This window comes from Vigna unguiculata, chromosome 8, assembly GCF_004118075.2.
Source record: "Vigna unguiculata cultivar IT97K-499-35 chromosome 8, ASM411807v1, whole genome shotgun sequence".
NCBI classification, from domain to species: Eukaryota; Viridiplantae; Streptophyta; class Magnoliopsida; order Fabales; family Fabaceae; genus Vigna; species Vigna unguiculata.
Window position 1 is genome coordinate 20,988,778 of NC_040286.1, and position 17,060 is coordinate 21,005,837.

The 17,060-nt window shown below is 31.9% G+C and overlaps 1 protein-coding gene and 1 non-coding gene across 7 annotated transcripts; one reads left to right on the forward strand and one right to left on the reverse strand.

Annotated features, from left to right (window-relative positions):
• Positions 1-713: 713 nt before the first annotated feature.
• Positions 714-6,597, reverse strand: LOC114193723 (probable zinc metalloprotease EGY2, chloroplastic). 6 transcript variants are annotated; one of them, XM_028083630.1, is made up of 13 exons: positions 6,329-6,583; positions 6,196-6,242; positions 5,966-6,043; positions 5,030-5,161; positions 4,481-4,531; positions 4,268-4,378; positions 4,111-4,185; positions 3,907-4,012; positions 3,006-3,062; positions 1,561-1,602; positions 1,309-1,457; positions 1,106-1,154; positions 714-865 (listed from the first exon to the last, which is right to left on the reverse strand). In XM_028083630.1, exons 1-11 carry the CDS (start codon positions 6,336-6,338, stop codon positions 1,405-1,407), a joined length of 762 nt encoding a protein of 253 aa, XP_027939431.1. In that variant the 5' UTR covers positions 6,339-6,583; the 3' UTR covers positions 714-865; positions 1,106-1,154; positions 1,309-1,404. The 6 variants fall into 6 exon arrangements, with proteins under 6 accessions (XP_027939431.1, XP_027939429.1, XP_027939434.1 ...); XM_028083628.1 differs by having other exon boundaries at positions 1,297-1,457; positions 6,329-6,581; XM_028083633.1 differs by lacking the exon at positions 3,006-3,062 and having other exon boundaries at positions 1,297-1,457; positions 6,329-6,586.
• An 8,888-nt stretch (positions 6,598-15,485) lies between these two features.
• TRNAN-GUU lies at positions 15,486-15,559 on the forward strand. Its single transcript has one exon. It is a non-coding gene; the product is annotated as a tRNA-Asn (tRNA).
• Positions 15,560-17,060: the final 1,501 nt, after the last annotated feature.

Consider the following 17,060-nt stretch of genomic DNA (forward strand, 5'->3'; position numbering starts at 1 on the left):
GGTATAAAAAAAATTAAAAGGGGAGGAGTAGTTATACCTGTGATCAGTGGCTTTTATTATATATATCAAATTAAATAAATGCTATACTTTTTGTACTCTCGTATAAGTAGGCGTTTCGTTATAGGGTAAATTATATTTTCATCTTTCTACACTACAAAAAAAAAAACTAAATTGCGGAAGTTTTAATTTCGTTTAGCGGAGGTTTTTACCCTCCACAAAATAATTTGCAGAGGTTTTTCAAACCTCCACAGATAGGTTCCCCACAAGTTATTTGTGGAGGTTTTCTACAACCCCTGGTACCAGATTTATATTGTGAAAGTTTTTTAATGGAGGGTTATAACCTCTTCTATTCATGACTATTATTTTGTGGAGGTTTAAAACCTCCATTATTTCCATAAACCTATTTGATTCCAAAATTCCTATTTTTCTTTTTGTGGGGGTTAATACCCTCCTCAATTTGAAAATTATACTGTAAAAGTTTTAACCTGTTTCGTTTGTATTATTTAATTTGTGGATTTATTATTGCGTTATTCAAATCTCATAAAAAAACAATATTTTGTTTGTAATTAGAATTTGAGGTACTTATATTTTTACATCAACAATATTTTTTGTAAACTTCAATCAAATACTTCAACCAAAGTGCTCAAATATATATCATTAGAACTTTTGATTCTCAAAATCAACATATTAACATAAAAGCAATTTAAATTGAAACAATTACAACTTAATCCATACTTACTCAAAGTTCATAATACACTAAAATAGTTTCATCCTAAAAAACATCATCAACACCCTAAATATTGCTACCACCAGATGATCCTCTTGTACCCATAGAAGACTCAGGCTCATTTGCATCACCGGTTTGCTAAAATTATAAAAGATAAATATTAGCTGCAAGAAGAACGTCAACCTCAAATCATGAAATCAACATACATATACTAAAATAGTTTATTACTAGATCATTGACCTGCACAAAAATCATGATTATTGTACAATTATCAAATAGCATAAAAATTAACTCTTCAATTTGTAGAATCATTCTAAATGAAACACTGTTATTGTACAAGGACAAGAAAAAATATGTTAATAGTGAGAAAGTTCTCACCCCTGCAGTGTTGCCATCACTTCCATCGCTAGAACCCTCAGTATCCACACTGTTCATATAATCATAAAATTATTCAGTTACTCATCAACTTACTAGTATAAGTCCTGGACCAAAATTCTCTTACACGGGAGAAGAGGGGAGTAGAGTTCATTCTGGTAATAATCATATAGAAGGAATTTGGATCAACAAACCTCTGTGACAACCTGTTTTTAGCTCCAAGCTCAGCACTCTCTGCATTGCAATTGCCTATTGACATTGCAAGCCCATCAAATCCTTTCAATTTCTTCATTGACCCCTGATCAGTATTTCCAGAAAATTTTGTTGGTGAATCTACACTTGAAGGAGTCCCAGCCTGCATCAATTTTCCATGTAAAAATCATCATAATTCATAGTATTCGGGGAATCATCATAAGATTAGGAACTAAGAAGACGGTTAAGAGATAATAAAAACTTACAGCAAGTGGAGATGGAACTCCCTAGCCGTGTGAATGTGTCCCCTACATTATACCAATATAATTTATGAGTACATAGAAAATTTTCCAATCACGAAGGTTTGTTATTACATTAAGAAGATCAAAGAATCAAAGGTCAATAACAGCTGAAATGCACCCACACATAAATAACATGAAAATATCAAGGAAAAAAGGAGTCACGTCTTCACATATTCCTAACCCTTCTGCAGAATAAAGACAAGAATAAAGACACAGATGGTAGTCGTTCTGCAGAATAAACTATATATAATGAGTGTTGTAATCTGTATGCAACTTGCATCTGCATGAACCCTACTACTCTTGAACTATAATATTAATCAAGGGATAAAAAAAAACAGTGTTGTGTCGTGTGTTGTCAACAATATTATTCCTTAGGACCGGTCCCCGCCCTTAAGAATGTTATGTTGGAAGAGCGAAGGAACTGTCTTGTCTCCAACCTGAGACCAATGAGGGTGCTACTATGTTCAAACCAAAGACCAGGTTTCAGTTTCAGCCACAGATTACATGCTGAAACTTAGGGTGTACTACTTTCAGCAACAAATTAATGCAAGATTTACCTTAAATCCTAATGGAGCATCATTTAGAAGCCAAGAGCACTTGCATACGAAAACTAAGTAAATGAAACCCAAGTAACTAGAAATAAATACAGATGACCATATGAAAAAATGCTTTAAAATCTACATGATGATTTGAGTTTCCTGAAAATAGTAATTATTCAAGTAAAACAACCACACTGTAACAATGAAGACTGAAATGAAAACAATTGGTACCATCAAACTCCTACTAAAATTTAACAAGGCATGGAAGTTTTATCACTTTTAATAAACCAGTAGGCTTTCATTTTACTAAATGTGTTGGTCATTTATACTCTGTTATTTTCTGCCATCCTGCCTCTCCCCTCCCCAATTTAATCAATTTGACCAAAAGGACTCTCTATAGCCTTTAAACAAACCCTTTTTCTACCCACAAACGACAGTTAATTACTTTCTCACTTGTTGCTACTGATAAGAAGATATTTTACAAGTGGGAGAATAAAATATTTTCCTAGAACAGACCATATAAAGAAGAGAACCATACAAAGCTAGCAGAACATTTGAAAAATAAAATCAACCACTATTGAGATGAAATAACCCTTTACAAATTAACAAACATTTGAGATGAGACGGTCAATTCACATTCAGGAATTTTACTTTTTTCATATGACAAGAGTAAGAGAGGATTGACAAGCATTCGTACATGGAATACTGTTCTGTGAAAAAAATTGTACGATGCATGAAAAGATACGGTCACAAAGCAAATCCCATTATAACATTAAAATGAGGAGCAAAAACTCCAGGAGACAAAGCACAACACAGCTTTCATACGGTCTTTAAAAGTAGATATTAATATGATTGGCATTTTTCCCTTACCAAGGTTGATCCTCTGATTCCAGCTACGGAGCGAGAAAGCATTGCAAACGGGGTCACCTATTTAAACATTAATCAATTATGGCCTTTAGAAATCAACAAAAACTAACTATAGACTTTCCTAGGAAGCAGAGCTGATATCAGCATAGCTATGTATGCAAAAAATAGAATTAATCAAACAGTCTAAAAGGAAAATTAAAATTCAAAAAATTGATATTCCTTTAAACATATAGATATAAGAAATGTGAGTACTGCTATGCTACTCTCAAACTTCTACACGCAAGCTCTTCACAGACTCATTGTTTACTTAATTACCGACTCATTTCTTTACTTTGTTATCAAATGAATCTTTTTGGTTATTCCTATGAAAGCTGGACCAGAATTCATCACTAGTTGAAGTAATTATTGAACCAAATGACACCTAAATTTCACTTTGTAGTTATAGGTGCATACGAAATTGAAGCATCTATAATACGAAACAATCAGTCAACCAGGAAAATGACAACAAGAAATAAAGATTTATTCCTATGAAAAAGACAACAATTCATCACTAATTAAATTATTTTATGAGACCATCCTATTTAAGAATATACAGCCTGGAAGACAGACATGTATTTACCTAAACAATGTAATTGTAATACTTTTGAACTTATTACTCAAGCGAAGGAGTATACACGACTGTATCAGTATAGTAAATAAAACACATGAAACAGTTTTGTGTGACAGAACACTCTTGCCTAAGACATATCAGCCTAAGTAAGGTAAAAACCGTAACCAGTCCAAAAGCTCCAACAGCAAACCACTCAAGTACGGCTGCCATTATAAGTAACACCAGAATTACAAATGATGAGCTTTACAAAAAATAATTTTTGATCCACAATGTTGCAAAAGCTAAAACAAGTACCAGTTGTCTCTGGTTGTAAGGTTGTTCTTGGAACTACAACAGCCACGGGCTTGTCATCCTCTGGATTTACTAAAAGAAAAAGCTTGTACTCGTCTCCAAAATTATCCTACAATAATAACCATGCATAAATAAAGTTCAGACACTGATTTAGACTAGAATCGCTCACAAAATCACTTAAGCAGAGAAACAGAAAATACTACACACTTTCAATCTCTTAGAAATTTTATCATAACTTTTAGTAGCTTGCCCTCGCAAGTTCCCTTTGAACAACACTCCACCCTGGCAGAAAAGAAGGACCCAATCTTCATACAAGACCTCTTCATGTTAGGAAAAATACATTATAGGAAAGATAGGCTCACACCTCATAAGGATCTTGGCTTATTACAAAAAAGGTATCGAAGCCAAAAACTTGGTTCCTTAAAATTTCGATTGTTTCCATAGGAATTTTTATTGCTTCATCCAATTTTTGAGGCTGTAAAAACACATAAATAACAGAAACATGGAAAAATTAAAAACAAAAAAGAAAAGATAATGGCTCTTCTAAAGGAGGAAATACTTGATACAGAGTAATCACCTTCACACTTGGCAGAGGTGATCCACTAGCAACTTCATCGCTATCCAAACTCTGTTCTAACCATAAGGCCACAGAATGAGAGATAATAAAAGTATCACATAATGTTCCTAACTTCAAATGACAATTTTATTTTCATCTTTTCTCTTTTTGAGTACTCAAACTGATATTGAATCCATGAAAGAATAGTTATAATATTTATTAAGGAGATTATAGCAGCATACAAAATTGATGGAATCAGAGTGACAAAACTAGGTATCATTTTAAGGATTTAGTTCTGACAAATGGTGGTGACGCAGACTTATTAAAAACATTTTATTGCAGCCTAAAAAAAATCTTTACACGTTATTAGTAAATAAGAAATGAAATCAATTGCATAAGATAAATTCTTGAGTACATTATGTCCGTGAGTAATAGGTTTTATAGAAGTCTTCAACAATAAGATAATAAACAATGAGAAGAGAGTGCATGTGTGTGTATATTGAACAACCTTTGCCAACATATTTGTATCTAATCAAACTTATAATGGAAATTCACCAAGCCAAACATTACCTGCACATCATTTTGATCCTTATTTGCATCACTAAATTCATTTAGTTGTTCTCCATCTACAGGAGCAAAGGTACTTTGCACAGAGGAATCTTCCGAAGGTAGTGTTTCTCCATTTTTATATGCTTCTTTCTCCTAGGTAAATTAAAAATTGCATATTGTCAAGGTAAAAGTAAAAGCATGTCTAAATTGTGTTTGAGTGCAAACAATATAAGGAAAATAAAATATTTATTTTTATCCTAATAACTAAAACACAACCCATTAAATTATGTTGAATTAAAATTTGTTGAAAGGTCCACATTCCAACTGACAACTTTTGCCTTTTTATCCCCTCTGTATCTCTATTCAACGTATAAGCTGTTTTTAAGGCAAGAAGTATTAAATACTTAAGCATTTATTAAATTAAAAGCACAAACACTATATTAAAAGTATTAAATACTACTTAAGCATTGTCTTATTATCATTCGTTAGCTTAGCAGACCCGAAAAGAAAACATGCAAGAAATTTCAAAAGCAATTATTGAAAATTAAATTAAATTAAAGTCAGAAGTCATCATGATATCACACTTCGACTTCTGAAGCCTAATGTTAGTGAAAACGAACATGATGACTCTAGAAGAAAAATCCAGCAACAAAAGGAGTTAAAAAAAATGCTTCTGGGAAATCAGACATTTTTCTCAAATGTGATGCAGTTAAGCAGCAATTATCATGTCTTTGAATTCAGAATCAGAACTATTGTTTTGAATTACAGAAAAAACTTCAACTTCTATCTTAGGATCATATAACTTGAAGAAAAGTAATATATCATCCTTTGTCTTGTCAGGTGGTGCAATAGGACGTAAATCCTAAATATTGATGCAGTTTGTTAGAATGACAGAATTTGAATATTCATGTTTATGCAATCAAAGTGGAATACAACTTCCATAAATACAAATATTACCAGCCCAAGCTCTACTTCCAAAAACAATTTTAACTCTGCATTGTGAACCTTGTTTGATACCTCTCTCAATTGTCCAACCTGCAATGCAAAATAGATCAATAAAAAGTATGAACAACATCAGATAGCACAGAAAGACGTGGCAGAAATTAAGCAAATAACATTGATTGCAAAGAATCAGGGAGAGACCAGAGTGGGTTGAGAGAGAGGAGTGCCTCATGAGGATTACTCACATGATGAAACCTACCGGTGGATGAAAATCCTAAATAAAAAACGCACCCTAAATCAAAGGATGAAAACCCTAAATCAAAATCTTTGTTTGACTTACGATATGCAAATGAAATGCGAGACTGATTGAACATCTACCGAGGAGCATTGATCGATGAGCACCGGCTGACGAGCAAGCACGAAGATGACAGAGATGAACATCGGTACGATGAATCCAATTTGATGAAAGAGTTTTCAAAACCAAAGTGAAAATAAGAATCTCGGGTTTGGAAATTTGAGGGAAATGTTTAGTGAGCAAAGTGATTGTAAAACATTGGAGGGAAAGGCTGAAAAAATGGAGGGGAATCAAAAGTGTAAAATAATTTATGGAGGTTACAAACCTCTTTGAGAAACTGTTAAAACCTCCACTAATTTCAGTATTTGGACAATCCAACATAATTATTTTAAATAATGTTAATTTGTGGAGGGTTTTTATAACCTCCACAAATTAACCTCCATTAAATAATATTGTTTTTGTAGTGCTACCTTCGTTAAAGGCTAAATTATATTATGATCTTGGTTGAATTAAAGTCGAAATATCATTTGTTTGTTTCAATATAATCGTCAAATATATTGCTAGTTATTTTTTCAACATGAATCCTCAATTCCATATTGATTTTCTACATGAACAAGTAGGAGGTTGAGTATAATACAAGGTTTAAGAAATAAATGGAAAATGTCAATGTTAGCCAAAAAGTTGAAAGTAGCTATTTTAAAGATGGATAATGATACTTTCATCCACATTTTTTGACCCACTTTTAATCCATCACTCTTATCACCCTTAGATCATCACATCACATCACTCCAAAAACTTAAAATAGATGATCTGAGGGTGATGAGAGTAGTGGGTTAAAAGTGGGTCAAAAAGTAGGTTAAAATATCATTTTCCTTTAAAGATCGAGAGTCATTGTAAGAATAAAAGTTAGTGAAATGTGTCGCCAAATCAATTAAAGGTTGATTTTTATATCGTTCAATCGATCAAAAGTCAAGCCTTATAAGAAAAACATGAAACAAGAGTCATAGCGTATAATATTTTACAAGAATAGTGTAAGTGCAGAACACCATAAGACGAGTTAATAACTCGTTAGAAGTGTTTGTAACTCATTAGAATTCGACCATTTAATACAATACGCAATCCAAATAGGTTATTTACCCGTGTTAAAACATCAATGAAGGAAATATAAATATATCAAATCTTGTAACTATTTAGAGAGGACTAGAAAATACAAATATATATATATATATATATATATATATATATATATATATATATATATATATATATATATATATATATATATATATATTTTATACAATGGTAACAAATTGTGGAACAATACTTAAATTTTGAGAAATGTCGCGAATAGACAAATGACTAATATTGTGTTTCTTGTTGCAATTTGGATCACCACTCTTATTGATTCCATTGCATTTTGAGCAGTCATCATATATCCACGTGCTGTAGTTTGAAATTTTACCATTTTTACATTACACTTCATTCATTGTTATTATGTTCCCATCTCCAGTATTACTGAATAAAAAGGAAACAAAAATACAAATTTTGTTATGAATGAAACTTTTATTGTAGTACAAGTAAAAAGGACATTGAATTCATTAAGTGTGTGGTTGAGATTAGTTCATTAAATAAGTGACTTTTACATCAAATTGATTTTTCTCGTCGATACTTTAATGTGAGACACCTTGATTAAATTGAAAAACAAGTGTTTGCTAGCCCTATGATAAAAGAACTCACATTGACTAAATTTAGTTCTAAAAAAAATTAAGACATTGACCAAAACTACACCCTCAAGAAACAAATTGCACAACTGGTGAGACCGCTTGTGTATCACAAGAGGGTTAGTTCCAAATCGAATGGTGTATGAAATTGAGAAGTGCGCTAAGAACAATGTCTCAAGACACACATAGTTCAAATATTTCCACTACCATAAGACATCCTACGACTAACGTGAATTCAGTACAAGAAAATCATGTTTTTTTGACGGTAATATCCGTCGGTAAAGGTTGATATCTGTCGGTAAATGGTAATTTTCGACGAATTTTTGACAGCCAAAAATTTGTCGGTAACAAGCTCGTCTGCAAAAATTAACAATGGATCCATCATTCATTGGTAATTACCGACGGATGTTGGTTCCATCGTTCTTGTGATTACACCAATTTTTGACGGACACCTCCATCGGTAAAGTCGTTGGTATATATTGTTTAAACTGCAAAGTCTGCTTTGATTTGGTTTGCTAACCACACACAACAAACCAGACTGCAAATCATAGTTATTCAGAAACATACCTGCCAGTTATAAAATTTTATCAATTCTAAACACACACACACACACACACACACATATATATATATATATATATATATATATATATATATATATATATATATATATCTAATTCAACTCCAACATTAAACGTAAACATCACAATATTAATTAAACATAATATGTATATGTATTTAAACATAAAGTGAAAGTATCAAATATTACTTACTCAATCAAACTAAAAAGTAGTCCTCAATAATTTTGATACATGGTCCTAATAGTCTAAGTAGTCATCAGAATCAAAGTCTTCTGGATTAGGTTGGACTATTGCATGCTGGACTATGATGGGCTGGAATGGTGCGGGATGGACTAGTACGGACTAGACTATTGTAGGATGGACTGGTGCGAGCTGCTATTGGATGGTGTTAGGTTGGATTGAGGTTGCTAAAGGGCGTGGTGATCAGGAGGCAGCAATGTTAAGACTAGATTGTGTAAGTTCTGTGACTAGCCTTTTAATTCCTCACAAGCATGGTCACGAGCTTTTAGTCTTTGCCTGAGGTACATAACGTCCTTAACACTAGAAGTGGAGGAAGATGGTTGGTGCCTGAGGCTACCGTTTGCACCTGTGTTTGCAACAAGTTGGCCTACCCCATATACTCTTCCTTTATTCTTTTCACCAACAACCTCAACCCAACACTAAGTCCTAATCATGTCTTCCATGGTAGGATCGTCATTAGGATCTGATGGACCAACACAAGAGCCTTGCTCAGATCTGACCTGTGAAAGTTTATTTTAAAATTCTTCCTGTTAAGTAAACAAGAAGGTATTAGTGAAATAGGTTCAAGATTATACTTTCATGAGAAACAAATGAATTTTTTTGCGTACATGGGTCCTCCGAGATCTTTCATCAACATACACGTTAGATCCCTCACACAGATAGGTTTGTTTAAATACCTCATCAATGTGCACATGTCGTCCAAGCTTATGTGCCTGCAAAACAAAATATGGTGTTACTTTTTAAGCAAATATTTTTAATATTCTAAGTTATGAATTACTTAAGAGAGAATGTTTTTACCATACAAATTGCATCTGATGAGTGGTAATGAAATTGCATGTAGGCTCCCACCCTTGGGGGAAGCTTTAATCCTTTTGGCTGTAACACATTTATTACGGTAGGATGGAGAATTCCAATGTGCCAGCAATTGATTCCACACATCATCCCCAAGCCAGTAAGGGCGTTGTCCTGCACTTCTGGCCTTTCTAAACATCTTAGAGAGCCTATATGAAGCTCTAGAGTTTAATGCTCAAGTCTCTATTGAACCTTCCTCTACGACAATGAATCAAGTATAAATCATCAATTGCATTGCACTCTTAACATACATAGTTATTGAAAGAGAATAAGGTTGATGATGTTTTTACCTTAAAATGTTGGCAAAATTATCTTTATCTTGGGTAGGTACTGCTCCCCATGATGGCCAAGCAGTTAGATATTGTTGCTTAGCAGACCTTACAGTGGCATGGGAAGAAACTCTAGAAGGATAAAACTTGCACATGGATTGAAGAAAATTCATGCACAAAAGGGCAAGGTAAAACAAGTCATGTTAAAAAAATTAGTTTTTAAGATGGGAGAAGTTATTATTACCCTTTCCCATAAGGTTCAATCATCGGTCATTCATGGAAAGGAGGGTCAACAACAGTAGCATCTGCATTAGTGGGATTTAAAGAGGCAGGAATATTAGGTGAAAGGATTGATGATGGAGAAGGTATAGCAGCAACAGTAGAGGATGAGGAAGAAGGTTGTGGTACCACAATAGGGGGTGGCATAGGCACCATCATAGGAGGTGGTGTGGCTGCAATAATAGAAGGTGGTGTGGGTACCAAAGGAGGGCATGGTGTGGGTACCATAACAGGAGGTGGTGTGGGTACCATAACAGGAGGTGGTGTGGGTCCATAACAGGAGATGGTGTGGCCTCTACAATAGGAATGGATGGGGATGGTAATAGCATGGGTGCAACGGATGGGGACATGGACTGTAAGGGTGCACTATGTGTGTCAGCAACAGTGGGTGGAGTGGATGTGGATGGTCTTGTAGGAGGAACTTTTAGTGCCCTTTTTGCTTTAGGTTTTGCTATCTCTTTCCCCTTACCAAGATTAGGAGGACCATCATATGACATTGTAAACTATTTTCAATGAATACTATTAGAAAAAATAAATGATGAATGTCAAGAACAAATACTGATGTCAAATTACAAGTACAAGTATTAAAAATTAAAAGGTCAAATTACAACTACACAACAACGATGACACATACAAAGTACACATATTAAAAATTAATCATCATCATCATTGGTGTTGTTAGATCTAAAATGAGTTTTGTAATGTTGTCCAATGCTTAGTTGGGAACATTCTAGTTGTATTTGAAGGACAAAAGTCTAATGCATACATACAATTTTGACTCTATTAGCACTTCAAATACAGGTTCATTTGCCTATGCTAATAAATTGTAAAACCTCTGAGTAAATTCATTTGGAGACTCTTCTAAATGACCCTGGTTTTCTTGTTCAAATGAAGCATGTTGGTCAAGAGCATTATTCAACATGTCTTGCATATACATAGCTTGATTCATCTCAGAGGTATGATCAACTGTGCTTGAACTAGGGAAACGTCTTTCATGTTCACCCGAGGAAACGTCTTTCATGTTCACCCTAAGGAACTTCTTCACCGTGAAATGTCCAAATCCAGTAATCTGACATGAATCCTTTCTTGTATAGATGAACTTTAACTTCCGTCTTCCAAAATATGAGTACATTCGCACTTGATGCAGGGACATCTAATCCCCCATCAAGAGCATAATACTTATATTGTCGAGCAGTCTGGATAAACTGTTCAACTCCTATCACAAAAGTTTCCTTCAAGCCTCTCCTACTACTGTAACAATAGTCATACACCCAATGACTGTGTTACTTTTGTGGTACTAAGAGAACATGGGACTTAAGTAATACACCTATTACTACTTAAGTCGAACATGAAAGACAACCTATGATTAGCAATTTCTATTTCGTATCTTACAAACCTTCAATGGTAAGATACCTTAAAAGATAAGGGTGAGAAAGTGAGTACAAAAGAATGAGAAGAAATTGAGGAAAGAGGTTCGCCCATTACTCTGCTATAATTATTTCTTAAGTAGTGTAGGCAAACTTAAATTCTTTTTCTATTCCTAACTTGGGATCAGGATTAAACATTCAAATCAATGTTTTAGTGGTTGTATATAAGACTCAAAACAGAAAATAGATCATTCATTCAATAATTTGTTTTAAGACCAACTAGCAACTAGATTAGTAACCAAAATAATTGTAACATCCCACCCAAATATTACTAATTTAAATAAAATAAAGTAAAATAATATTAAATATATCATTATTATTCAAAGTTATTTTCCAAAATGCAGGAAAATTAAAACCTTACTAAAATGTCTCGAAATTCAAAACCATAAAGTAAACTCCATGTTAACATAGTTCAAAAATAATTAACTAAATGTTTACAAAATAGTCAAATATAGTCTATAAAACTTCCCATGCTAACCCCTCTTCGGCTTTAAGCGTCACCAGCTCCACCTGAAACAACATTTGCTCCCGTGTAACGAATTACACGATCATCGCCAAACACACACAGAAAGGGTAAGCTCATGTAACAATATAAATGTATAATTTAATACATAAAAGTTCACCCCAAATTACTTTATTTCAGTCAATCCTTAACCAAGAAACCTTATTGCCTTAAGGTTTCCAACCCACAATTTCATGACCATGGACTCAGGATATATATGCTTCCTCGAATATGCCCGCTTGGGGTTATACCTCTATGATTTTGCCTGCTCGTAGTTCAACTCTACCGACCTCCTTGCCCGTAGTCCAACACATGTGATCCAAAAGCTACAAACCTCCCTGCTCGCAAAACAACCCTCAAGTGTGAGCACGAAACATACGAACCTCCCCACTCGTATCCTCACACGAGCGAGAGCATCATAATATGAACCTCCCTACTCATATTATCACGTGTTCACCACCAGCCTTGAACCTACCCGCTCATGACACAGTCAAGCACCTCCTAGTTCCAGTCCACATCGCAACACATTAAAATGGAATTAAAAAAAAAACACACTGCCCTATACAAGATACACACTCAAGCTAGTCTTAGGGATTCCAATGCTTCCACAAACCTGCCCGCTCATGGTCCAACTCTACGAACCTCCCCGCTTGTAGTCCAACTTTATGGACCTCCCCGCCCGTAGTCCAACACACGTGATCCAATAGCTACGAACCTCCCCGCTCGCAACAACCCTCAAGTATGAGCACGAAACATACGAACCTCGCTGCTCATATCATCACATGAGAGCATCATAATATGAATCTCCCCGCTCATATTATCATGTGCTAATCACCAATCATGAACCTACCCACCCATGACAATATCAAGCATATCCCAAACTAGGACCAACACAACAAGCCTTGCAAAACATATCACAAACACACCCTACCACTACACCATCGCCTGACGTAACTTAAGCGCCACCAGGCGAAATTGAAGTGTAGACCGCTTGGCGGTTCCATAACACTACCGGGCATCACGACATACAAAGCTTCCCTATTTCTGGTTATTGTCTGGCGGTTCACTCTGCACCGTTAGGAGCTACACCAGTAATGTGACACTACTTGTTTTAGGTACTCTAACTCAATTCCTAGCATCCAACAATTCAATTCTCAAACATCCAGGAACCAAAATACGCATTCATATACTTCATATACTCAAATTTACAACATCATAGTTCATATTCATCATTCAATTAGAAGCACACATATATCCTTTCTAAATTCATATAAAACCATCAAAACAAAAGTGTTATACCCAACACACAATCGTGGACAACCAAACAATATACAAACTAGAAAGAACACATAACCATTGTCCCAAAATATCGCATGGGCAATAAAATAGTAATAATGATAATAATAAAAATTACAACAACAATAATAATGATAATAATAATAATAATAATAAAATGAAATAATAAAAATAAAATAATAATAATAATAATTAAATAAAGCACTAATAATGAAACAATAAGAATAAAATCATAAATAAAATAAAACAATGATAAATAATAATAATAATAATAATAATAATAAAATAATATAATAATAATCATAATAGTAATAATAATAATAATAGTAATAATAAGAATAAAAATAAAAATAATAATAATAATAGTAACATAAAATAATAATAATAATACAAATAGTAATAACAATAAAAATAAAAATAAAAATAATAATAATAATAATTATTATTATTATAATATAAATAACAATAATTATTATTATAATACTAATAATAATAAAATAAGATTAAAAAAAATAATATATAATAATAATAATGATAGAAATAATAATAATAATAATAATATTAAAATAAAATAAAATTAATCTATAACAATATATAAAGAGGATACTTCTCTTTGTAACCACAATTCATTATTCCAGTTTTACCCTTTATTATTTTAAAAATTAATTATTTTATAAATAATTTACTTTTAACCGTTATTCTAAAATCTTCTTTCTCTTAAACCTTTACTTTAAAAACCTCTTTTATATATAGGCTTAAATATATATTTGGTCCCTATTTTTGTTGATTTTATTCAATTTAGTCCCTATTTTCGTTTTATGTTCAATTAGGTCCTCATTTTCGTCAAATTGTGATCAATTTGGTCTTTTTCACTAACGTGTTTAAATATTTAACGTTTTTGAACAGTACATGCCACATGTCAGCTCCTGGTTTTTTTTATTTTTTAAAATTTTTTTTAAAATTTTTTTAATTTCAAAAAAATGGTCCACGTGTCAAGTCACAGTTGTGCCACATGTCAATTTGTGGTATTATTATTTGTTTTGTTCAATTTAGTCCCTATATTCGTTACTTTTGTTCAATTTAGTCTCAATTTTTGTTCAAATAAATCAATTTTGTCCCTTTCAAATTGACACGAAATTTAGTATCTTTTATACAAATTATATTAATATCTTTTCTAAAATTGACCTTTGAATTCATTATTTTTTAAATTCAATTATAAATTATTAAATTTAATTATAAATTGAATAAATTCTTATATTTAATTTCTAAATAGAATATAATTATTTAAAATATTATAAGAATATAATTATTAATTTTTTTTTCTAATATTTATATTCTAAAATATTTTTAAAATTGATATATAAAAATATTTTAAATATTCAAAATATTTTAGAAAAATAACATTTACATATAAAATATTTTTGATTTTAATATCTAAAATGAAATAAAAATATTAAATATTTTAAATTTAAATGTGAATTTTACAAATGTTAATATATATTTTTAAAATTTTAATAATTATATTTTAATAATATTTAAATAATTATATTCTATTTAACAATTGAATTTAAGAATTATATTCAATTAATAAATAAATATTATAAATTATAATTAAATTTAAAAAATAACTAATAATAATGTCAATTTTAAAAATTAAATGGTTTTATTTTAACAAAATTTGAGACTAAATTAAACAAAAATAACGAATATAGGGACTAAATTGAACAAAAATAACAAATATCGGGACTAAATTGAAGAAAAATAAATCATACAACTACAAACTGACACGTGGCACTAGCATTGACACGTAGCACAATTGTAACTTGACACGTGGACACTTTTTTTTGAAATTAAAAAATTTTAAAAAATTAAAAAAACAAGGAGCTGACACGTGGCATGTACTGTTCAAAAACGTTAACTATTTAAACACCGTTAGTGGAAAGGATCAAATTGACCACAATTTGACGAAAATGAGGACCTAATTGAACATAAAACGAAAATATGGGCCAAATTGAATAAAGTCAACAAAAATAGGGATCGAATGTATATTTAAGCCTTTATATATATTTAAAGGCTGGAATAGCTCAGTTGGTTAGAGCGTGTGGCTGTTAACCACAAGGTCGGAGGTTCAAACCCTCCTTCTAGCGAAAAAGAAACAATATTTTCGTTAAATACGAACAGAACGCTTGTGTTTTTGCTAGTAATAATAATAGAAATAATAACAATGATAGTAGTAAAATAAAATAATAATAATTGTAATAAATGTGTTGTGTTTAGAAGAAGAACTCTAAACACGCACCCTAGAAGTCGAAACCTAAATTAATAAAATCACCTCTGCAATCCCCATTTATAAATCACTTTCTATAACTATTCCCTTCCCCTCTTATATAATATATTAAAAATTACTAATTATACCACATCATAATTTCTATAAGTCCTTTGAATTGTAACTATTCACCATGAAGTTCTATTGTATGGAATCTAAGGATATTCCTCTATCACCCGTTGGGTACATATGGATTTTTGCTCAAAAACAAAATAAGAATGATGAAATTTTTAGATACAAAACACAATTGGTTGCTTAAGTTTTTTCACAAGATATTGGATGCAACAACATTGCAATATTTGATTATCCTAGTTGCACAACAAGGTCTGCATTTACATCTAATGGATGATGTTACAGCCTATTTGTACGGTTCTCTTAAGAAAGATATTTATATGAAAATCACTAAAGGATTTAATTTGCCCAACAAGGAAAATTCTAAAGAAGGTAATTCAATAAAATTGAACAAACCCTTTTATTGATTAAAGCAATTAGGATGTGTGTGGTATAACCGTCTTATTAAGTACTTGTTAAAAGAAAGATATAGAAATTATCATATTTGTCCTTGTATTTATATGAAAATATTAGAAAAAAAATTTTCCATAATTATTGTTTATGTAGATGACATAAACATTGTTGGAACTCCTAATAAGCTCACAAAGGCAATTGATTACTTAAAGAAAGAATTTGAGATAAAGGATCTTTGAAGGGCAAAGTTTTATTTGAGATTAGAAATTCAGTATTTAAATAAAGGTGCTTTTATACATCAAGAGACTTTGTTAAGTCATATTTTTCAGTCGCGCTTAGAGAAAACATAACCAAAATCCCCCTAATGAAGTATAGGGAAACCCTGGGTATCAAATCCAAGGAAATAGTGTGTGTTAAGTTTAGCTTAAGTAATTTTAATCTCGTTAAAAAGAAAATAAAAAGAAAGCAAAGGGGGAAAATAAATTAAAATAAAGAAAAATGTAGAATTTATTGAATTAAAACTAATCTATATGCATGAATGAAACAAAACTATGATATGTATGAATGCAATGTAGAATGCAATATGCTTGGAACCTAGTGGAATGATGTAGAATCTAAGTGAAAGATGCATGCATGATCATAATCAAAATATGGCAATGCAAAACATAATTTACACAACACCAAAACCAAAATCTTCAAAGAATTAAAAATAACCAAACTGAATTGCTCATATGTATGTAGACTTATATGCTATTCACACAGGAAATGGGCTCCTAAGCATGCACAAAGCCTATTTTAGCAAAATACTAATGCAGTAAGCACAAGTATGCGTGAAAATCTATATTATTCAGCCCTAA

Excerpts from the sequence above, each read along its gene's own strand:
- LOC114193723 (XM_028083627.1), bottom strand. Across the intron at positions 4,186-4,267 it reads TAAGCCAAGATCCTTATGAG|GGTGGAGTGTTGTTCAAAGG; the intron begins GTGTGAGCCTAT and ends CTTTTCTGCCAG. Across the intron at positions 4,013-4,110 it reads AAATTTCTAAGAGATTGAAA|GATAATTTTGGAGACGAGTA; the intron begins GTGTGTAGTATT and ends TTATTATTGTAG.